A 25,407-nucleotide genomic window follows, 5' to 3' on the forward strand; every position below is an offset into this window, starting at 1 on the left:
TAATTGAAACTGATCCCCAGCGTTCTGGACTTCTAGCCTATAGTTTCTATTTCTGTATGTATTTGAAAGTAACAAAACTGACCTAAAATATTCTACAGTTCAGATTAACTTCATATTCTCTAGTTACTATATTCAATATAATCATTTCTACTGCTCGTGATGAATTATAAACTCTGAATTTGTTGCCTGGAGAGGTCTAATATTTGATCCTAACATACAAAGCATAAAAATTTCATATGAAGTTAAGTAAATTTCAACATAAGCTCCCATTTGAATTTTGTTATCTTTAAAGGGGAAAATATGTTTTTAACCTGTTAAGCTAAAATCTTTGCAGTTAAACAGTACCTAATGCCCACACTCTAATGTTTGAATGAAGAAAATTACATGAAGAAGCAATAAATAAACTTAACTGAAATAATTCAATTAGTAAGTGCAGGAAAATCTGCTTGAAATATAATGATCTAAAATTTAAAGAAATATATTAGACATAGTTCTTTTTTTGGAGATATGACTAATTTATTCCACACATTCCTGAGACAGCCATCAATCAACAAGCATTTATTAAATGCTTACTATGCTGAAAATAAAATGTTTTCTACCTTCAAGACTAACTTTTTAATGATAGGCATTATCTTACCTCAAGAGAGTCTGCTGAATAAAACTGTGTTTTCTATTTTCTTCAAATTGCTTTGATCTATATTTCCACTTCATTAATTCCAAGGCAATATTAAAGTAACACATATTTCCATGAATCTGTTAAGATACAAAAAAGAAGTTGGTTTAAAAACAATTTTTGTTTTTAGGAGAATACAATCTATCAAAATACAGATATCCTATGCAAATCAATGTCAAGTAAGTATTTTTATTTTAGAAACTGGATCTTCCTCCTCAAGCAGCTCACTCCAACCAAAGGCTTTGCATTGTGAACATTTTCAACTTTTTAAATTAAACAATTTTAGTGCACGAAAGTCGTCAATTTTTTAAAAAGTTTCACATTAGTTATTACTACCCATTAAAATTTTTAAAGGAATTTTACACTTCCAGTATTCATTATGTTTTAGGTTCAAATGTTATAATGTATGTAAAGTACTTTGTAGCTTTTCAAAAACTGTAAATGTCAGCTATTACTACTGTAATGATCTCAGTTTATCAAAAATTAGGGGGAATATTAAGGAAGAGAATCTTTATACTTCGAAAATTCTGATTCACACACTAGCTTCTAATCCCCACAAATGTACATTTGACCATCTTTTTTGAATTCTTTTAATCATTTATCCACATTTAATCATTTTATCTGTTTACCAAGTAAACAGCTTCAATTTCCATCAAACTTTTACCCTCCCAGAGTATCAGGCATTTTTCAGATCAGAGCTGAAATACATCTTTCAAGTTTCATTATTTATGAAGTATTATTAGTACCCTACTTGTATGAATATTTTTAAAACCAACTCACAAACATGTAACTGAAAACTTTATTAAATTCACTTAAGGTACTAACAGATATTTGAAAAATACATTTGAGTACAGATGACGAGATGTTATTTCATTCAAACAGCAAAATATTGTACTGTCTATTTAAAGGGGAAAAATCCAAAAGGCTTATGAATATTATAATCTACATCCCACTCCAAGGTCAAAATATCTCTGTCTCCTAATCCATTTGGAAGTAGCATTTGTGCCACGCTGAGGTTTAGTAGTCTTGGCAATAAGGACTAAATTTGTGTAAACTGGAGCAACCTGAACCAGTCTGGCCTATCGGATGACACTCTTCCTTAAAGACAACAGTCTGCTGAGCAGACAGGCCACCACAGGACCATGTTAAATCTTTCATGGTCCACCTAAAACCAGACTGACCAAGCACAGCAGTTAGCAAAGGCCTGTCGGATTTAGGAACTTCTGACCTCCTACTAACCACCCTATTCAATCACTTCTTACACAGGTTTTCACATACATCTGTATTTTTTGTCCCTAAGTTCTTAGAAAAGCACACAGAAAAATTAAGATTTAAATAAATATAATGTTCTAGAAGTTAGGATTTAATGTTTTATTTTTACTTTTTATTGCCTAGCCTTAAAAATGCTTTTTATTAAACTAAGACAAAACATAAAGGTGCTGATTGTTGCTTAACTTTCAGTAAAGGCAGCACAGATGTACCTTTTCCTTGAGTCTTAAACGATTCTCCAGCCTTTTCCACAGGTTGTTTGGATGGGGGAGTTGGGCAGGGGGAGCAGTAGGAAGACGTGAAACCAAAGGAAAGAGCCTTATCCCATAGAGAACAAAGAATCCATCCATCCTCCCCTGCCCTTTTTCTAGATATCATATACCCAGAGACTTATCTTAATCCCAACAAGTCCTCTGACAGATTCACACACATAAATCATCAAATGGGGAACTAAACAGAATACAAATATTAAAACAATTTTAAAATGTTTATTAAAGTACAGTTTCTTTGGGTATTAGAAAATGATTGTGCTGTTGACTAATCCGATGCTAATAAAGAGTTTTAACAAATATATTTTGATAAGCACTCAAAACCTGCTCTCCTTACTACTATTCCAACTTCCAACAACCTTTTTTCCCCTCATCTGCTTTATTACAGACTTTACTAGTATAAAGATTCCAATTCTAAGTGACCTCAGCTTATTTCTACTCTTCAAAAAACTATTCAAAAAGGCTTCCTGACCTCTAAGAGATTCACTCACAAATCTTGAGAAGAATGAAACAGAAAATCTGGCTAGCAAAGGGCAGGTGTCCTCAGGCAAGAAGGAACCTACTGCTTCTCTTGGCACCCAGATGCTGTGGACAACATAACACCTGCACTGAGTGAGACTGCCTGGTGCTGCTGGTTGTAGCAGGCCTACACTTTCATGAAAAGTACAATCTCTTGTCCTAACACAATCACATTTTAGAAAGGGAAAGTCCCTGAGTACAAAATGTATAGGACATGCACAAGAAGGCAAAAAGAGGAGCGCTTTTTTATAAAACATATTTGTTGCACCAGTAATGCCTCTATGGCACCGAGGGATTTCTTTTATGATAAATCAAGCTGTATGTGATACTATAAAGACCCAAATCTTCTAGTGGACAGCAATTAACAGAGAGAAATAATTACAAATGCAGCAGGTACGACTTTCAAATCTTCCCTAAAAAGTAAAAAAAAAAATGCCTTAGCTGGCCCTTACATCAAAAATCACCTGTTTTTCACCAACAGTTTAATTTTTTTGAAACTGGCCAACTATAATAGTTTGGGTTTTTGAAGGTTGTAAGAATAGAGTATTGAGGCAGCTAGGTGGCGCAGTGGACAGAGCACCGGCCCTGAAGTCAGGAGGACCTGAGTTCAAATGCGACCTCAGACTTACAAACATTTGACACTTAGTAGCTGTGTGACCCTGGGCAAGTCACTTAACCCCAATTGCCTAAAAAGAAAAAAAAGAAAAGAAAGAATAGAGTATAAGCTGAGGCAAGCTTCAATGTAAAAGCTGAAATTAATGTGTGCCTGTCTTCCAAGAACCAGGCTAACCAAAGAGTGGCTCCTAGATCATGGGATCACAGCAACTCTTGCACGTCGGACGGTCTAAGGAACAGGGATTGCAAATCTAGGTAAAAGAAGGAACCACAACTCAAAATCGTGCAATTCTGCAGTATAGTTGAATATATAAAAGAAATGGATGATGACTTTTAAGAATCTTTATTATGGCTTGGACAATTTTATGAGCAAATCTTTCTGAAAACTAAAGCTGTTCAAATAAGAATAAGATAGTGTATAATAATAAACAAGAAAAGATGGTACACTCTGATGAAAGGGACAGGGTTTCTGCCTCTCCTTGTGTCCCCAGTACTTAGCAAAGTGCTAACCAATGCTAGTTAACTGACTGATTTAACCTCTCAGCCTCAGTCTCCTCATCTATAAAATGGGGATAATAATAGCACCTACCTGGATAAGGATTAAATGATACAAAAGAGCTACGTCAATGTTAACTTATTATACCACCAACTCTATGCACTAAAAAAGCATATCCAGGCTGTTTATTCTTACTCTAATTCTGGGACGAATGATTCCCACCCACAATAATCTAGAATTGAGGCTAGGATGGTGCCAGCAAACTGCTCACAAGGAGGAACAAGAAACACAAGGTCATACCTACCACCAATGAATGGAGAGTTCCCTTGGGACCACCTACTCCTACAGCTTCTTTTCAAAATACGGAGGGAAACAAAAGGTGACTGAATTGTCCAACATCTCCTAGCTAACGAATGGCACAGCCGAGACTGGAATCCAGGTCTCCCAATGACTGGGGTCAGCCAAGGTTTCATCCTACACAATACATGAAGTGGAAGCTCTGACAGCCTTAGGAAAAAGGGGCCACAGCTGCTGCTTAAGGTGGCTAAGAACACTACTTATAGATAATGAAATGGTTTACTTCTAAAAAATCTGTGAGGAAACTAATTAATAGCTTCAGCAAAGCAATATGATACAAAAAAATAAATTCACAAAAATCATTAGCATTTCTATACAGTGCTAACAAAAACCAAGCCAAACAACAGAAAGAACAATTCTATTCTAATAACTATAAAGTGCATAAAATGTATGGGCACTGACCTATCAAGACAGATTCCAGATTTGTGTAATAAATACAAATAAAACTACATCACAGTAATAAAGGAAGACAAATAATTGAAGGGAAAGTCAATGTTGAAGGGGCCACTGAAAGACAAGAACACTAATATTCTGTGAGCCTGTAATCAGTGAATCTGTCCAACCATTCTGGAAAACAATCTGAATTATGTTAGTAAAATAACTAAAATGTCCACATACTCTGACCCAGAAATTCCACTGGTAGGCATATACACCAAGGAAATCAAAGACAGAAAAAAAAGTCCCGAATACATCAAAATATTCATAGCAGCACTTTTTTGTAGAAGGAAAAAAATGGAAACAAAATAGAGGCCCATTATTAGGAAATGGCTAAGCAAGTTGGGGCATAAAATGTAACAGAATATTATTGTGTTATAAGAAATGATGAATATGATAAACATAAGAAAACCATAGGAAAATTTATATGAACTGATATAAAATAAGAACCAGGAAAACAATATGCACATGACGACAACGTGAATGGAAAGATCAATAAATTAAAACTATATGATGCAAAATAATAATGGCCAAGCTTGACGTGAAAGAAGAAATGAGAATGTCTTTTCCTCCAATCCCCTTCTTTGAGGGGATGAGAAAACATAAGTGTTGGAACACTGCATATAATACCAGACTTTTCCAGACTTTAGTTTTACTGAACTGCTTTTTCCCCTTTCATTCTGTTATAAAAGATCACTGGTTGGAGGGGGAATAGATAGGCAAATGTAAGTATAATATTAAAATATAAAATATTCAAAATATAAAAATATGATATTAATAAAAATTTACTCTAAAATAAATGGCAAGATATTCATCATTCAAGGTTGGGCCTCACCAACATAATAAAAATGATTATACAAACTAAATTAATTTAAAGATTTAGTGCCACATCCATCAAGCTAATAAGAGGTTACTTTATAAAATTAGATTAAATAATACAATTCATTTAAAACAATATAGGAGATAAAAAAGCAGGAATGAAGGGTCATGGAATTATCAGATTTCAAACACTATGAAAAGTGATAATTATTAAAATCATCTACTATACATTAAAAAATAAGCAGTCCAGTATTGGATAACCAAAAGAACACAAACTATTGTTGAAAAGGTTCCCTCTTCAAAAGGAACTATTGGAAAAAAAAAAGAATTTTTCACAGAAGTTAAGACCAGCATCTTACACCAAATTTTTACTAAGTTCTAAATGGATCCATAATCTAAATATAAAAAGCCATATCATGAAAGAAAATTAAAAGATACCAGAAGGAGGTACCTTTTGGGGGGGGAGGGGCAATGGGGGTTAAGTGATTTGCCCAGGGTCACACAGCTACTAAGTGTCTGAGGTCAACCAAATATGAACTTAGGTCTTCCTCACTCCAGAGCTGGTGTTCTATCTACTATACCACCTATCTGTCCTGAGAGGTACCTTTAAAAATTATGACTAGAGGAAATATTCTTAACCTAAGGATGGAGATCAGAAACAAAAACAGGATCATTTTGATTATTAAAAAAACTCCAACAGGGCAGGGAAGAGAGTGCACATGTGTGACTCGTACAGAGAAGGCCCAATAAAGAAACTCCCTCTACCAGTGCAAATCAACACTTGTTTTGAAATTTCTAGTCATAGATTGTTGCCTAAGGTATTGAAAAGTTAAGTGATTTGTCTACAGCCCCACAACATAGTGTTTCAAAGAAAAGATCTAAACCCATGTCTTCCTATCTCTAAGATAGAAATCTTAGATAGAAACCATGCTACCTCCAGAAAAGCATTTAGATGAACAAAATCCATGTAGCCAGAATAAATGAAACCAATGAATTATTACAGGCCTGCTGTACAATGGTCTCGTCCCCACTCAAGGTGGGGATTTGGTGATACTGTCAATGAGGCAGACGGCACCCCCAAATAAGACCAAACCCCAAAATCCAACACTGTTAACAGATAACAGTAGCAAGGATAACAGAGACATTTAACAAGGTTATATAAAGTACCGGTGAGCCCAATTCTCCAGGTCTCCCAGTTCCCCCACAGGGAAGCACATAAATCAGCAGCAAGAGCAGCCCTAATAAAAGTGAAAAATCAATCAGACCCAGACAATTATGCCTCTTTTCAGGACTGGCTCATAGGATTCATCAGGTCAAGGCAGGCCTTAGTACATTTATCCGATCAGTGAAGTAGGCAGAGCCCTATTGCCAAATCTGGAATCTGAATGGGCTTTGAGTATCTAGCCTCATTCTGGGGATATATGTTATAAAACCATGACTATGGGCTGCTTACTGAAATTCTAACTGGACCATGCAGCCTAGTCAAAGCCTCAGGGCTCAAGGCCTACAGAACCCACTACTGGAGGGGGGAGGAGGCATGGTCAAATAAGGGGTGAGGAATCTTTGCTTCAAATCTAAGTCTGATATTCAAGCTACAGAAGAAATTAATACAAACATAATAACAATAATGATAATGATAGACTTTATATAAATACTTTAAGATTCACAAAGTGCTTTACAGCCATTATCTCGAGGAAACTGAAATAGACAAAGGTATCCCCAACAAGCGGTTCTCTCAATCCACTTATCTAATTCCTGGCCCCAACCTCACATTTATAACAAACTTAAACTGTTTCTGCTATTCTGACAAGATCTTGCTCCTACTTTTCTGCGTTCTTCCTCCTTAGTTACTAAATATTGCATCCATCTTCTAAGTCTGTTTTCACAAAATAAAGTAACTGTGTACCATGTACATTAATCTCTTCACTGCCATCCCCCTCTTTGTCATTAGTGTTACTGGTTTGTGTTATTACATTCCTGTTCTTAAGCATCTTTGTAGAATCTGAGGCCACAGGAGGTCTAATAAGCCTTTCTCCAAACTCTGTCAAATTCACTCTCCCAAACTATTTAAAAATATTATTTCACAACTCTGAGGTGTATGTGCTATTATGATCCTCATTTTAAAGATGTGGAAACTGAGGCAGAAAGAGGTAAAGTGACTTGCCCAGGATCACATAGCTAATCAGTATCTGAGACTGAATATGAACTCAGCTCTTCCCGACTCCAGGCCCAGTATTCTCCTCACTGCACCTCTGTGTACTCAGGGATCTCTTCCCATGGCTATCTCAGGGGGAAGGATCATTCTTTTCCAAGAGTCCTATCACTTCTATTTTATCCTCACTGGTCAGAACCAGTTCCAAAACAGCAGTTCCCTTAAGTCTCCTTCCTCTACCTTATGAAGGTAAAATTATCAGCAAAGTAAAGGGGAGGATTTTTAAGCTGCTATCCTTAGCAGAGAGAAGCATACAGAAGAAATCCAAACAGTTGACATGGCCCCTCTCTCCTACATCCTGTTTCCCTGCCAGCTTCGTGATCTCTTATCAGAACTCATCATCATCCTACCCCTTTTTCTGAGATCGATGTTCTAGGATATCCTCCTACTAGAGTATCACATCTCTGTCTACCTCCTTTGACCCTCACAGAAATGCTGCCCACCATACTTCCTCCTTTTAGGTCATGGCTTCTCACACAAGATTATATCTTCTTCATATAGAATGCTACTCTGTCACTCTTTTTATCGAATGTGTTCTTTATAAATGAGATCTATGCTTCTACTGTCGCATTCCTGCAAGAAGTCATACCCACCAAGTCTTACGGATAATTTATATGGTTATAGTTACCTGCACAGATAACATCTCTAGTTCATTTTCTTCCAAATCTTTTGAGAATTTGTATCTACCATATAAGGTTATTAGTATTTTTTACTTTTATTATCCTTGTTCCTAGATTTTTTTTTTTTTTGGTAAATTACTAGACAGCTCTACCGCTCTTCTTGGGCTCCTAGACAAGGACTTCAATAGACGTTAGTGATCCCCCAAAGAATCTAAGCTCTCTAAGAAATGGGGTTATTTTTCTGCTTAAGTCTGTCTCTCCAGCACCTTGTATATAAAAGGTGTTTAATAAATGCTTCTGAATTGAACTGAGGGTCAGCTAAGCCATATGCCTCATTTTATAGCTAAGGAAACTACAGAAAAGTTAAAATAATTTACCCAAGGTCACACGGTTAAGAGCAGGGCTATATTCTCTTCCTATACTATATATTCTGTTAATCTGAATAAGGTTTATGATTTCTTCTTCCCCATCTATTTTCAGTTTAAAGTCCTCTTGATCAGAGGCACAAATCTTTGGGCAAACACAGGACATTAGACGCACTGCCAACCTGGCTAGCAGCCCTAATCTATTCTCAGGCATCAACTTTTCAACCATCTGTTTACTACCTATTATTTCCTTTCCCTTCTACACCTCCTATATTTAATCACCTATAGTGAGGAAACTACCACTTTTCCCCTAAAATCTGGTTTCCTAACTAGAATTTCATCTAAACATTCTACTGCTAAGCATATATTCCACGGAAGTCACTGACAAAAAAAGTATACACCAAAATATTTATATATTTTGTATATTTATATGTATAGACCATATACACCAAAATATTTATGGTACTTTTTGTGGCGGCAAATAACTAGAAACAAAGCAGATGCTGCCAATCGATTAGGTAATGGTAAACAAATTATAGTAAATTAGTATAATGGAATACTATTTCAATGTAAGAAATTATGAATATGAAGAATACAGAGAAAAATGTAAAGATTTACATGAATTAGCCAAAATGAAGTAGAGCCAAGAAAACACTATGAACAGTGACAACAACAAAATAACCGGGAAGAACAGTCATTGAACACTCAAAAACGAAAAATTACAAAGAACAAGCTTGACCCTGAAGAGAAAAGATGAGAAGACATCTCCCCCCATTTCTCTGTAGGAGTGAATTCACAATTGCAGAACAATGCATATACCATCAGGTTTCTTCAACATAATGATTGGTTTTGCTGATTTTTTTCTTCCTACTTAAAAGAAATTCTTGGCTATATAAAATTGTTCTCTGAGAAAAGGAAGTGGAAAGATACATGGGGAAGGAAATCATGCAGTGCAATAACAAAAGAATTCAATAAAAATTTACTTTAAAAAAAGGAAAGAAATGTTCCAGAATTACAATTAACAAGCTTGTTTCCAAAGAAGAGATATGAGAAGACATCTCCCCTAACTTTTTTGCAGTGATAGGGTAGGGCAAAGGGGGTTCCATGATGTGTAGCATTGTATACTGAGACTCAAATTGTTTAAGCGACTTGCCAAAGGTCATACTGCTAGTAAATGTGTGATACAGGAGATGAACTAGGTCTTCTTGAATCCAAATCGATCATTATATCTACTACGTCATGTCTCCAAATATAAGTGTCTCTTCTGTGGCAGAACTGAACCTGTGATCTAGGGATCCTCAAAGACTTGGATTCTATAGTCCTCCACACTATCTTTGAGTAATCAAGAGTACATAATTCTTCAATACATCTCAGGATCCTTACTCATCCTCAAACATCACGAAGTTTGGGGCAGCTAGGTGGCGCAGTGGACAGAGCACCAGCCCTGGATTCAGGAGGACTTGAGTTCAAATCCGGCCTCAGACACATAACACTTACTAGCTGTGTGACCCTGGGCAAGTCACTTAACCCCATTGCCTAGCCAAAACAAAACAAAAAACAAAAAACAAAAAAAAATCATCAAGTTGCCAAATCTGGTACCTTCTGCTTCCATAACATCATATAGCTACCATTACCTTTTGCCTAAATTATTTTTAAGAACCTCCTAATTGGTGCCCCTGATTCAAATGTTTCCCATCTCTAATTCACCTTCCAAAAATCTACCAAAATGATATTAGAATCATTGATTTAGAACTAGAAAGTATCTCAGAGTTCATGAAATCTAACCCCTTCATTTTACAGATAAAAAGCTGAAGTCCAAGTAGGTTAAGTACTTGTTCATGCTCTTGCAATGAGTGTCAGAAATGACATTTGAACTCAGATCCTCTAACTTCTGAGCCAATGATCTTTCCAGTATACCCCACAACCTCCAATTTAAGCCTAGGTCTGGCCACATCCATCACTACATCGTTTCAGAAGCACCAGTAGATCCCTCAGAATGCCAGGTATGGGGAACCTGTGGCCCTCTAGGTTCTCAAGTGCAGCCTTTGACTGAATTCAAACTTCACAGAACAAATCCCCTTAATAAAAGGATTTGTTCTATAAAACTTGGACATAGTCAAAAGGCTGTCCAAAGGACCTAGAAGGCTTGCAGGTTCCCTACCCCTGAGCTAGAGGATTATACTTGGCCTTTAAAGTCATTCAGAGCCTGGCTGCAGCTGACCTCATCAGGCAGATTACCCAGATCACGGCTTCTTCATATATTCTTCAGCCACGGTGGTTGACTTGCTACTCTTCACACATGACATTCTCCCATCTCCTAACTCTGTGACACTATATCAGTTATACCTCCATGCTTTGTCCTCAGCTCTGCCCCTTAGAATACAAGGTCTACCTCCAACAGGAAGCCAGCCCTGCACTCACTAGTTGCCTATCACCATCAGTTGAACGAATGCAAGATCTTTGAGGGTAGGAGATGTTTTGGTTTTGAATTAGTATCTACCTAGCCCAGAAAATGACATGCATTTGACAAAGACTTGTTCACAGGCAATAGCTCTAATTGGAGATATAAATCCTGTGCAACAATAATACTGCCATTAAAAAATACATATTTATTGTAATGATGATCAACTGTCAAAGACTTAACTACTCTGATCCATATAATGATCAAAGATAGTTTCTGAAGGACTCTTGATAAAAAAAAAAAAAATTATCCACCTCCAGAAAGAGAACTGATGAATTCTGAGTGTATATTGAATTATCATTTTCTGAATTTATTTTTCTTGCTTTTTCGTGACATGGATAATATATTTTGCTAATATGTTTTGCAAGATTTCACATGTATAACTGATACACTGCTTGCCTTCTTAGTAGGTGAGGAAGGGGCTGGAAAGAGGGGAGAGAATTGGAAACTCAAAAATCCCACCTCCTCCATTTTACAGATGAAGAAACTGAAATTCAAAAAGGTTAAATGATTGGTGCAATGTCCCAAGACTACTTAACAGAAGAACCAGGACACATACACATTTAACTCAGGGCAACTAGCTAGTGCTTCTCTTAGGATGGGTTTCATTTGCTTCAGAATCGTTTTTGTTTTAACCTTTTCTGTCTGCAGTCAATTTGAGTCATTTTCTATAATGTCCCATGGGGTGTTCTTTCCTGTTGAATGAGATTAGAAGAGTAGGAGAGAATAAAGCTGGTTTTGTCATGAGGCATGTAATAATGTATTACACACACATAATACCTTTCATCTGTGGACCTCAAAGCACTTCACAAACAATAATTAAAAGTAGGTAAGTATTATTATCCTTATTTTATGGATAAGGAAATTGTGACACAGACTGCATAATTTCTCCAGGACCATATGGCAAGAAAATGGCCATTTAGGATCTAATCTTAAATTTTCACTAATTTTGTGTTCAAACTAGTAGACCAGAAGCCCAATGATCACCCATATAAGTCATTTTATATTTACACAAAACCATAATGTACTTCAACATGTGGTGAGATAGAAAACATATTAAGAAGGTATATACAAATGATGAAATCCAGAAATCAGAGGGGGGAAGTATGATAGAAGGTATCTGGGTGAAGGTCAACGGAGGAAGAAATGGACCTCATTTTTTTTTCACTAAAGCATACTCAAGACTACCTGGACAGAAAGGTCAAAAAGATGAGGAGTTTGGGACACATATCACAAGCTTGGCACTAAAGCATGATTTGGAGAGACAGGGGACTTCCATTATCCAGACATTTACTGGAATTTCTCCCTTGCTGCCAAAAGCAGAGCACCTAATTATTTCTTGAATTGCCTTAGTGATAACTTCATCTTTCAAAAGTTAGAAGAGCCAATAAAGGCAAATTCTATTCTGGATCTGATTCTCACTAACAGGAAGAAAATGATTGCTGGGTTGGAAATGATAGAAACGCTGGGGGAAAGTGGCCTCTCTCTTCTAGAATTTGAGATAGAAGAGAGGAAATCCGGGCATAGTCTGAAATGTACCCCAGGTTCTGGGAAAACAGATTACAAAAGTTTTAGAAGAAAGATAGGTAGGCTCTCATGGACCAAAAATACTAGGGGGAAGTCAGCCCAAGAAGGATTGGACATGCTCAGGAATAAAATTCTGAAGACACAAAGGGAAATAACTCCAGCGAGAAACAGAAACAAGATTTGTCTGAAGAGAATGACATAAATACTCCAGTAATTCACCAACTCAGACTTTAAAAAGAAATGTAAAAAAGGACACGTAACCGAGGATGAAGATATAAGATAGGCCTATAAAAAAGTCCTATAAAAAGTGTTACAAATGGTAAAGCTCAGAATAACCTGATGCAATTGTGTTCCCTCTGCCCTCTATAGAACAATTCTAGCCCAAGAGAAACATCATCCCTTCAACCACTTTGTGTGCAGGAGGCAAACCAAGAGAAAATAGTCTCATAAAACCCCCAAAAGAGTATCCATGAAAATGGGGTGTCAACAATGCCAAATGTAGCAGACAGGATAAGAAGAATTAGGGTTGGAAAAAAATCAGATTTGGGAATTAAGAGATCATTGAAAACTTTTTTTGGGAGGAGCCAAGATGGCAAAATACAGGCTGGGACCCAGCTGACCTCTCCCACCATTACCTTCCAAACAACTTTGAAATAATTCCTCAAATCAAATTTTGGAGCAGCAGAGCCAACAAAAGCGGTCCTGCCCCCCTGCATCCACAAATCCTAGTGCCCCTCCTGGCCCTGTAACTGTGACCAGGTCCCTTTTATCCTGTGGCTGCAAGTGCAGTTCCAGGATGAGTTACAGGGTGGAGAGAAGTGTTAGCATTTACAGAAGAGGCAAACATTGTAAAGAGATTTTTTAAAGGGATTTGGCTGAGAAAGAAAGGGGAGACATCTAAAACAATAGCTTTAAGGGTATGATAGGGTCTAATGAGGTATTTTAAGGATAGGGAAGAGTTGGGCATATCAGATGGCAGTAGAGAAGGAATTGGTTAATATGGAAGGGTTAAGGACTTGAGTGGGGGATGCTTAACAATGCTATCTACTGGGAAAAATGAGAGGAGCTGGGATCAAGTGCACATATAGAGGGGTTGGCCTTTGTAAAAAAGGTCACCTCATTGTTTTGTTTTTCTTAATTTTATTTATTTTATTCTGAAATTTAATGAACTCTAGAAAAGAGAACATTCCATATACAAAATTGAGCAGAAAAAGAGACTGTAAAATCATCAATCTTTATTACATATGGCTTGCTTTTTTAAAAAAAGCACATGCTAAGTTCAACATATTATTTTCTTACGTACAAGTTGTCAAGCTTGTCTGTATTTCCTTCTAACTTCCTTCTGTTCTCTTTTGTGTATCTTTTACTTTTTCAATTAACTACAACTTATTTTCTCTCCCTCTTTCTGCCCCCACTGAGAAAAAAGAAAAACAATACCTTTGTAAAAATATGCATAATCAAGCAAAACAAATTTCCATAGCATGCCACCTCACTGTCAGAAATTGCAGGAAAAGAAGAGGGAGTAAGAGATGATGTCAAGTGGTTTTGAGATATAAAAGAGAAGGGCAGAAGAGCTGTCTGTGAGTGGCTTCAATTTTCTCAGTAAAGCAAGAGGCAAGGTACTCAGCTAAGAGGGAAAGAGAGATGTGGGATGCTTGAAGAAGGCAGGGAAGGTTTGTAGTAAGACAGGGAATCACTTAAGTAGGAACAGAAGAATTTAAATGTGCCAAGTATCAAGTTGGGTAACTTCCTACAATTCCAATCAGTAAATCTAAGAGCAGAAAGAAAGGACACAGATGGTGGAGTAACCCAGGGCTAATAGTTTGGCAAGAGATAAATTGGCAAGAGGATAAGGGGGCAAGAGATTTGAAAACAAAGGGCAGTGGAGAGTTGAAATGTCTAGCTAAAAGGTCAAGAATGGAGAAACCAAAATGAAGTCATAGCAAGAATAATGGTCTGAGAAAGTACTAGGGGGCGGAGAGATTAGATGATTGATGGTAAAGGCAAGGAATGAGTTTTACAAGTTGCCAAAGGGTCAAATGGAATGAAAGGTGGAGGAACTGGAATACCTATAGATAATGGTGAGGTCCAGAATGTGACTGGATTATCCCTATGTGTGGCTGAGATGGAATAAAGGGAATATGTCATGGGATTTTATGGAGGTTGGGAATTTAGGAAGTTAGGGAGATGGAGGAAGCATCAACACGAATGCTAAAGTCTCTTAATATAAAGGCAGGATTTGAGGAAGACAACAAGATGAAGAAGGTAATGAGTATCTCCAAACGAGGGTGACCTGAGGGGCTAGTATATTACAGCCAGCATGAGCTGGCTAGGTTGGAAAAGACCATCACATTTTAAAATTAAGGATTATTGATAATTCTGAAGAGAAGAGTTCATGTTATATGAGAATTGGCTGAAGGAATTTGGGATATTTAGCCTAGATAAGAGAAGACTCAGAGAAGAAAACACAGCAATATTTAAGTATCTAAAAGGCTCTCACATGAAAGAGGAATTAGAATTGTTCTTTTTAGCCTGAGACAGTAGAACCAGAAACAACAGGTGGAAGTTGCAAAGAGGACAAACTCAGGTGTAATGTCAGAAAAAAATTTCCTAATAAATTAGTGCCGTCTAGCATAGTGGATAAAACACTGGACTCATCTTCCTTCAAATCTGGCCTCAGACATTTACTAGCTGTATGACCCTGGGCAAGTCACTTAATCCTGTTTACCATGGTTTCCTCATCTTAAAATGAGCTAAGAAGGAAACCATTCCAGCAAACCACTCCAGTATCTTTGCCAAGAAAACCTCAAAAGGGATCACGAAACTGCTGCACTGAACAACTAACTGAAAAAGAGAAGAAAATCAAACTGTTCATATGGAAAATGAAAATGGAGAATTCAAAACAATTAAAGAAAAAATTCATCTATGGGGAAAAAAGGTAAAAAATCTCAAGGGAAAAATTTTAAAAGTGGGAAGGAAGGTGGCATATGAGTACCACAAATGATTATGAAAATTAGGAAAATAAAGAACAAGAATTGAAATTCAATCAATAACTAATTATTAAGCACCTCCTATATATACAAAGCACTATATGCCCTGTTGGGAATAAGAAGACTGTAATAACCCCTGCCCTCATATTGCTAATATATTTCAGTAAACTGTAATAAAAATATTGTCCATATTTTAAATAGTGTGAATGTTTAGAGTCCTACAATTAGTTCTTTAGTTGTCAAATATTTTTAAATGCCATTCTCTAATAAATCATAACTATAACAAAATAAATTTAAATGCTGCATTTATAAAAAGTCAAATTAAAGCCCCTTATAGCTATATAAGTCCAAGGCTCACTGACTTTTTAAATAATTAAAGCTCATTATATATTTATAAAATGAAAGAATAGACAAAAATCAATTCCATTTAGGAAATGGCTGGAGGAAAATAGATGGTTAAAACTCAAAGTTTTCATAACAAGGTATGAGTTAAATGCTGATTTTTTAAAATAAATTAATAATAACCCACTTCTAGGAAAGAGGGTCAACAGGCCAACTACTCAAAGAAAAAAAAATGCCCTTAAGATCGCAGAGATTATTCAAAGTAAATACCAAAATGGATGACTTTATCCCTAGGAAAAAATATAACATAAAAAGGAAAAATACTGTAATGTGGAACAGTGTACTCAACCTAAAAGTAGCACATAGTAATAATTACACAAAAGCAGATGAAGATATGTCAAATATGAATTTGATCAATCACTTCTGGTTAACATAAAGTCATAATTTCATAAGGTCTTTTAAAATAAATCTTTGCCAACTAAATTTGTTCCAAAAATGAAAAACTTCCATTGGTCCTTTTTTTGGGGGGAAAGGAAAAATAGAGGGACCTGTGACTTGATCTGAGTAGGGATTCACAGTGGAGAAACCTTGCAGATATGCCATTCTGCATAACTGTTGTGTTACCTATTAGCAGGTGGTCATGTTTTCACCTATTCCTATGCCTGTCGTCCTGGAGGGCAGGAACAATTTTGCTTCTATCTTTGTATCCTCAGAACTTAGCATAGTCGCTAGAACACAGGAAGGCTGAATATCAACTTCTTTGTAAATCCTAGTTTTTAAAGTTGCCAAGGGCTCTGTGAGTTCATGGATTTGCCTATGACCACCAAGTTATATACCAGAACCAGGATTTAAATTCAGATTCCCTGGCTCCCCAGCCGGCCTTCAGTTCACTTTGCCCCAACAGTGCCTCCCTTTACCCAGGGTACTATTCACAAACATGCAAATCTTCCCACTGTATTTTAATATAAACATGGAACAAAAATGTAACAATAGCAATATCTGCACATATTATCTCCATTTATCATTTTTAATATAGGCATAAAATGTTCTTTTTCTTATAGTAATATTCTCATATTTAAGAAACAATAACAAGATTTGGACACTAAGAGGGAAAGACAGATCATCTAAAATAAAAAACCTGCTTAATTATTTTGAAAAATGTGTCCTAAAAAGGACCCCCAAACTTTATAATTAATGGAGTTCAGTATCCCTCAAGACTGTTAAAAGACAATCAATAAGATCTACCAAAAGCCTAAAATATGATAATCTTTCACTTCTATAAACTATTCTTTAAAAACAGTGAACCAAAGATCAAGAGTCATTCCCCATTACATAAATGACCAAAGGAGATTAATAGAATAGGTCTAAAAAGATTTGTAAATTGTAAACAGATATGTGAACAATTGCCCCAAATCACTAATAAAAGAAATGAAAATCAAAATAACTCCTGGTTTCACATTACACCCCACAAAGATGATAAAACATAGAGCAGCTAATACTGGAAGGGTTGTGGAAAGACAAGTCTATCAATACACTAGTGGTGGAGCTGTGGATTGGTCTGACCCTTGTGGAAAATAATTAGGAATTATGCTAAGAAAGTGATTAAAGTTCCATAACTTTTGATCTAGCAATTTCATTGCTGGGCATATACCTCCAAAAAAGTCAAAGATAAAAAGAAAGGTCCCTATTACACAAAATATTTAATGAAGCATTTTTGCAGTAGGAAAGAAATGTAAACAAAGCAGATGCCCTTTGATTGGGGAATGGCCAACCAAAATGTGATTAATATAATGGACTTAAGAGAAAAATGGGAAGACATAATGAAGTGAAGTAAAGAGGAGTAAGCAGAACTAGGAGAAGACTATAGACAATGACCATGTAAACAGAAAAAACAACCAAACTCCACTGAGTGCTGTGTAATTTGATAATGACTAAGCCTGACTCTAAAAAATTGGGTGAACAAGCACCTCTCTCCCTCCTCTTTTGAAGCAGATGACTATGAGTGAACTTTGTGCATGTACTGTCAGACATAGGACTGTGAGCTGGTTAGTTTCACCAGACTGCTTTTTTGCCCTCTCTTTTTCAATTCTTTATTATAAGGCTCAATTTTCTAGAGAGGGAAGAGGAAAAGAATGTATTTGGATATATAGAAAATTATATAAAAACAAAAATTAAATTTAAAAGATTTGATAAACTAAAAAAGATGAGCCAATTCAAATCAAATACTACTGCATACAGTATGGAACAGTGTGTAGGACAGTCTAATAGGTAATAGAGATATAAAAATGTATGTATAAAGATAAAATGTATTACATGCATTACATACACATGTGTATAATATGTGCTGGCCTTGGAATCAAAGAAATCTGAGTTCAAATCCAGCTTCAGACACTTACTAGTTGTATGATCCTGGGCAAGTCACGTAACCCGGTTTGCCTCAGTTTCTTCATCTGTAAAATGGACTGAAGGAAATGTCAAACCATTCTACTATCTTTGCCAAGAAAACCTCAAAAGGGGGTCAAGAAAATTCAGACATGACTGGAAATGGCTAAACACACACACACACACACACACACACACACACACACACACACCCCTATCTACCTATCTAAAAGAAAAATACCAGGATAAAATAACACATCCTAAGTCCCAAATGAACAAAAAGTGTTAGGAATTAAGAAGCCTGGTCATCACAGGCTTAAGGCAAGAGGAGAAAGCTTCTTGGAAGAAAAGGGAGTTGAGCTAAGGTCTAAAGAATGATATTTAAAGTAACAGAAAACAGGGGAGAACATACCAAGCAAAGAGAAAACTTGATTTCTAGTACAGGAGTAGACCCATTTGGCCAGAGCTTAGGGGGAAATGTATGAAACCAGAAAGGTAATAGGAGAAAAACTTCTAAATATGCCAAAGGAAATTATTGACAACAAGCTAGAAACAGAGTAGGGACTCAGGAAATAAATTAAATCTGCATCATCTGCTTTATTGCAATTCTAATCCTTGGAACACACCATTACAGTAATTGCACCTGAACTCATATTCCAGACAATGCAGTAAAGAGTATGCTATGAAAATAATCCAAGGTTAAGAAGACACACTCCCCTACTGCCATAGGGATCTTGAAGCAACACAGTCTAGTAGAAAGACTCCCAAGGCCTGGGTTCAGAGCCTAATTCCAATACTTAGTAGGTATGTAGTCCTGCCCAAGGCTCTGTGAGCTTTTGTTTCTTCATCAGCAAAACGGGGATAATTCTACTTTTACTATCTAACAAGGCAGTTGTGAGGAATGTGTTTTGTAAACCATAAATTATATAAATGTGATCTATTAATATCAGTTGCAAGTCTCATTAAAACTTAAGAGATTATTAATAACACTTTCAAGTCTTAAAGGATCCATAATTCTGTCAATGAAAGTACTCCCTTCATCAATGTACATATAACCCATTATACCAAAGTTAACCTGGTGATGAGCTACTCAAAGTTTGGCTAAGGCTGGTCCTCCAATAAAAAGGCATTCATTCACCCAATCACTGGGCCCTGGTCAGTTTTATAGAATAGGCCAGAGATCATGTTCAAAGCCCAGGCGTACTGCCGCCCCATAAGGAGACAATGAGATAGGACTTAAATGAAACATGATTAATAACAACAATAAAAATTGATAAGTCAAATTGCCTAGAAATGGAATTAGAAAAAAACAAACACATTTTTAGATGGACAAATTCTGTGGCAAAAGATTCAAAAATAATATTTAGTGATTTTAGCCCTGAAAACAAACTCTAGTTAGAACCTAAATTAGTATTAACTATTTTAATATACTCCAAATTGTTCAAATTATTTCTGAAGGGCAAGAAAAGCAAGTTTCTTTATACTCTAGGCAGGAAACAACACTCTTTAATATTTGAAAAAGTTTATAACTAACACTACAAGAAAGATAATTTTATTGATTTAGAGACCTTTTTTCCATTACCACTAAATACACCCTCCCTAAAGCCTTCCACACAACTCCAAATCCACAACTCCACACAAATACAACTCACACCATACTTCAATAAACTAATTTTTACACATACATACACATTAAAGTCTATATTTAACTCCAAGTAAAATATTACAGATAAACCCACACTGACATTTAAACTTCCGATGGAGAAAAATAAACCTATTTATCAGACAAATTCCTATGAAAATGAAACGAACTTCTTCAAAATTCACTTGGTTGACAAAGAGCTCAGGCAAAGAATGGTAATCCAAGAATGGAAAAAAAACAAACAAACAAAAAACCTTTAAAGAGAAAAAGAAAAGTAAAAACTTGGAGGAAGGAAAGTTTTAATTTCTACATGATTCCCTGCTTCCCTTTTACAGGCCTCTGTTCACGAAAATCTCTACATCTCTAGTCCCCTAAGTGGGGGGCAGGGCTAAAGAAAATTGTGGCAAATGTCTCTTTCAGCCTAGCCAGGGTGTCTCCAGCCTTCAAGTACAGGGGCAGGCTCTGGAAGGAAGAATGTGTAACTTGATCTCTTTCCATCCCCTCCTCCTTCATGGCAACATTTTGAAAGTAATTTAACCTCTCAAAATGGCATCTCAGCACTGCTTGGAGGGGAATATCTCTCCACAGCTACAGCGTAAAGCAAAAAAACAAGAAATCAAATCCTTGAAAAGTGATTTTTATTCAACTCAGTGATACTCTGGTATCAGAAATAGAATAAACAGAAACACAGAATTTGTAAGTATATATTCAATGCATTATTTGGATAAAATGTCTGTAGCTCAGAACTAAACTGTATCTGAGGAGCTGAGAAGTTAAGTCTTCCTGATACAAAGATTTGATCGTTTTTCCTCCAACTGTAAAGTTAGAATTTAGGTTCAAAAAAAGCAGGAAAGTATTTACAAAAAATAGTACAGACCCTGCAAATAAATCTAGCAAATGTGGATTTCACATCTTTCTGCCTAAGTAAATCATTGAAGTTATCTCCAAATAACTGTCAATAACTTTGAATGTGCCTAGGTAAGGAAAGCAGATAAATGAAACTAAAAATACTAAATAGCAATGACATGAGATGTGAAAATTATCCAGTAGTTGAATAAAAAAAGATTAAAAAGTATACAGCAATACTACTGTAATAATCATTATTAACAAATGGTTATCTTCTAGTTTTATATTCTGATAACAATACAATCTTACACTCAACATAACTTGTAAGGATTTTTAAAGTACTTTCTTTGTCATTATTTCATTTGATCTTTGGGGAGGTAAGCAAGAAAGCTATAAGTAATAATAGCTCACACTTATATATAATGCTTAAAAATTTGCACAACATTTACATATACTAGCTAGCATTAATATCATCTCCATTCTTAAGATGAGAAAACAAACAGATGTTACTTGACTTAGATGTTACTTAACATCACAGTTAGTGGTGGAACAAAGGCTAAAAACTCAAGTCTCCTGGCTACCAGTTTCATGCTGCACACTTTCAATATTCTAAAGGTTTACAGTAACTTCATACAACTAAACTATCGAACGTAAGAAACAAACTCCATGCATTAAGAACTAATAAAATGGGACAGCTAGGTGGCGCAGTGGATAAAGCACCAGTCCTGGAGTCAGGAGGACCTCAGTTGAAATCCAGCCCAGACACTTGACACTTACTAGCTGTGTGACCCTGGGCAAGTCACTTAATTCCAACTGCCTCACCAAACAAACAAAACAACAACAAAAAAAAAACACTAATAAAATACCACAAGTAACCTAAATGACCCTTTAACTATATTTTGGCACTCTAAATCAAGAGCAATAATGGAACTGTTACTCTAAACAGAAAATCTGTGCTGTCATTATGCAAACTGATAAGCATATACAAAAGTAATGACTGTCTGAATCCTTAAAATGAAATTCACCAGCTGCAGAATACAATGCTCCTAATGATTTGAAGTATCAAACTACTTCAAATTAGCTATTTAAGAATGCTATTAAATTTCCTTCATTCATTTAAAACTTTTTTTATAAGCTTTCTGCCCTGAGTAGAGGAAATACACACAAACCTTATAAGATGACAACTCAACACTAAAACTGATAAACAGTCTATCAACACTGCTGCTGTTGACTAGACCCAGTGCTATAAATCAGAACTCTTTCACCCTCCTGGCTAGTACTTTATGTGTACAGAAGCCTTTAAATCATGAATCTAAACCACCAAAAGAACCAATGATAAAATCCACAGCCTCAGATGTCTACGCTTTAATGCAGAAGGAATGAGTAACAAAGCAAGATAAACTAGAGATCATAATGCAAGAAGGCAAATTTGCCCTCATGAGTATCACTGTGACTCAGTGTCGTAAGACTCACGACTAGAATCAGGGCCTGGAAAGGTATACCTTATTCAAAAGCAACAGGATAGGTTAAAAAAAGGCAGGGGAGGGAAGGTTGTATATTTTTAGGAAAAAGAAGAGCATATTCATGAAATCCAAGAACCAGAGGAAAGATCAACAGAAGTGAAGTGATACTGTTATCAGAGTAGGTGACAGGACATCTGGAAAAAAAGAGGAAACAAATGAGAAGAGCTATGAGAAATCTCTCTCTCTCTCTCTCTCTCTCTCTCTCTCTCTCTCTCTCTCTCTCTCTCTCTCTCTCTCTCTCTCTCTCTCTCTCCCCCCCTCCCTCCCTCCTTCCCTCCTTAATGATAACTCCATCCTTCAAAAAATGCAAGAACCAATAATGGGAACTTCTATCCCATATCTTATTCTCAACAAGGAAGTACTTGTTTGCTGGAGTGGAAAAGGTGGAACCTTGGGGGAATCATGGAATTTGTGCTAGAGAACAGAAAAGCTGGGTATAAGTCAACATTTACCTTCCAATTTGGGGATCACAGATTTCAAAGGTTTCAGTGAAAAGATAAGTAGGCTTGTTGTTATACCCAACTCTTCATGAATTCCATTTGGGGTTTTCTAGACAAAGATATAGGAGTGGTTTGCCATTTCCTTCTCCAGATCATTTTACAGATGAAGAAACTGAGGAAAATAGGGTTAAGTGACCTGCCTAGGGTCATATCACTAGTAAATGTCTGAGGCCAGATTTGAATTAAAGAAGATGAATCTTCCTGACTCTAGACCTGGTACTCTATCCACTGTGCCACCTAGCTAAGTAGGCTACTCAGAATCAAAATTTGAGAACAGTACTAGAATTAAGAGTTTAGGAAAGGTTTACTGTAGAAGATGGGATTTTAGCTAGGACTTAAGGAAAGCCAGGGAAGCCAGGAAGCAAACATGAGGAGGAAGGACATTCCAGAAAGGTAGGAGGGAGCTAGGTTATGAAGAGCTTTGAAAACCACTCATCTACTGAAATTGTCCCCACATAACATATCTCTCAACTCTGGCCACTTCCAAATGATGCTGTCTGTACTCTACACCCCTCAATTTCATTTTCCTCTTTCTCTTCCCAGACTCTGGCTCTGCCCCGGTTATCACGCAGAACTCTGATGGGTGAGATTTTGTCATCTCTTACCCAGAACCAGGCTTCCATATCACTTCCTGGACATTTCCAAATCATGTCACCATGCACCCTTCCTAAGCCCCTCTTTCTGGCTTCCTTTTATGTGATGTGTTCCCCCATTACATGTAACCTCCTCCAATGCAGAGACCATCTTGCTTTCTTTTATCTGTATCTCCAATGATTAGCACAGTCACCTCTTCACAAATATTTTTTCATTCATTCATTCTTCTCTGAGCTTTTGTACTGGCTGTTCTCCAAACCTAGAGTGCACTCCCTCCCGTACTTTCCTTCTTTCCAAGTTCCCATTGTCACTTTCTATGTGAAGCCTTTTTTGATCCCTCCAGAAGCCACCAAAAATGTGCCTTGAATTTATCTTATGTATATTTATGTATTTCTTTCCTAGCCCATAGAATGTAAGCTCCCGGAGGGCAGGCAATGTTTCACTTCTGTCTTTGTACCCCTAGCATTAAAATAGCATAGAGAATATAACAGGAGCTTAAGAATAATTCAGCTACCTGAAACACTGTAAAGACAACTTTGAAAGCCTTAAGAACGCTGATAAACGCAATGACCAAACATAATTCTTCTCAGAGACCTCCAATGAAAGTAAATTTGTAACTCCTTGAACCAAATGAATCCGGTTTCAGATAGTTCTACTTATGAGGAAGTTCTTCCTTATTGCAAGCCAGTCAGTCAACAATCATTTATTGAGGGCTTACTATGCACCAAACCAAAATCTGCCTGCTCCATTTCCACCTCTTGCTTGGATGTCCATCTTTAGCGCCCCCCAAAAAAATGTTTTATAGGACAATCCTTTAAATTGATCAATAAGGTATGAAGTGCCTGTGTTAGTATTATGTTAGGTGCTAGGGATACAAAGAGATTAAATAACTCCTGCCCTCAAGAAGCTTACATTCTACAGGAAGAGACAGTGATGTACAAGCATATTCAAATAAAAAGTTATTTTTGAGGGAAAGCATTAGCTGTTGGAGATAATTAGGAAAAGCTTCATATAGAAGGTGGCACTCAAAACTGACTGCTGTATCTCTGTTCCTTTCCAAGACCTCAGTTGTTTCTCAAAAGGCCTTGACATCACCTAGGCATCATGCTTCTATCGATACAGCCGAAGATCATACTAGCTTTATTGGCCACTGTGTGGCATTACTGACTAGCAAGCAGTTCTTTTAATGATGTTAGGTTTCTCCCTGAAATGAAGACCAATAATTTTAGTATCACTATGCTTCTGATGATGTTGTATGACTTCAAATCACAGAATGCCACAGTCTCAAAAGAAACAAAGCTGAAGATCATCAGGCATTCATACGCATGGAGAGACACACAGTGGGCAAAAGCCTCCTAAAACATATTATAAGATATACCAGAGATGGCCAGAACATGAAGAACAAGAAAAAAAGAGGGGCTTGCCACAGTCATAGTAGCTTTGGGTAGTAGCCCAATGTTAAGATAATTAGAAAGAGTCCTAACACGCTGAGTGGAATCCTTGAGATAGATTTTCAGGCCTAAAGTCACATAACAAATGGGTTCTAAGAAGTATCCTCATCAATGAGATCACAGACGGACTGGATTTTAGTCCACCAAAATCTAAGAACTTTTTCTAAAAACACTCTTCATATATAACACTTTGTACTATGCAAGGATTCTGAATAGGACTTTATACTTATCCCTGACTTACGATCTTTTTAGATTCTGAATTTAACGACATTTAGCCATCCTTCAAAATCTCAAGTGAGGCTTTTTGAAATGAAAACATCTTAGAAAGAACCCAGTGCAATTCCTCCATTTTACAGAAATGATGAGGATTTTGCCCATGGTCACCCAGTCTGACTCAAGCGCTCCCTAAGCTCCCAGCTCACAGTCCAATGCACTTTCAATTACTCCCACACAACTTTGCTCTAAAAAAAAATAATAATTTTTAAAAAGACTTCCCATTT

The 25,407-nt window shown here is 36.5% G+C and overlaps 1 protein-coding gene across 1 annotated transcript in view; it reads right to left on the reverse strand.

The window, feature by feature from the left end:
* Positions 1 to 643: 643 nt before the first annotated feature.
* The window catches only part of LOC110213981 (uncharacterized), a 50,102-nt gene continuing 25,338 nt past the window's right edge, over positions 644 to 25,407 (reverse strand). The window contains exon 3 of the mRNA XM_020994562.1: positions 644 to 753. Within this exon, the coding sequence (XP_020850221.1) occupies positions 711 to 753 (43 nt within the window). The 3' untranslated portion in view covers positions 644 to 710. The remainder of the gene's footprint in view (positions 754 to 25,407) is intronic.

This window comes from Phascolarctos cinereus, unplaced genomic scaffold (assembly GCF_003287225.1).
Source record: "Phascolarctos cinereus isolate Bilbo 61053 unplaced genomic scaffold, phaCin_HiC Scaffold_3;HRSCAF=262, whole genome shotgun sequence".
NCBI lineage: Eukaryota > Metazoa > Chordata > Mammalia > Diprotodontia > Phascolarctidae > Phascolarctos > Phascolarctos cinereus.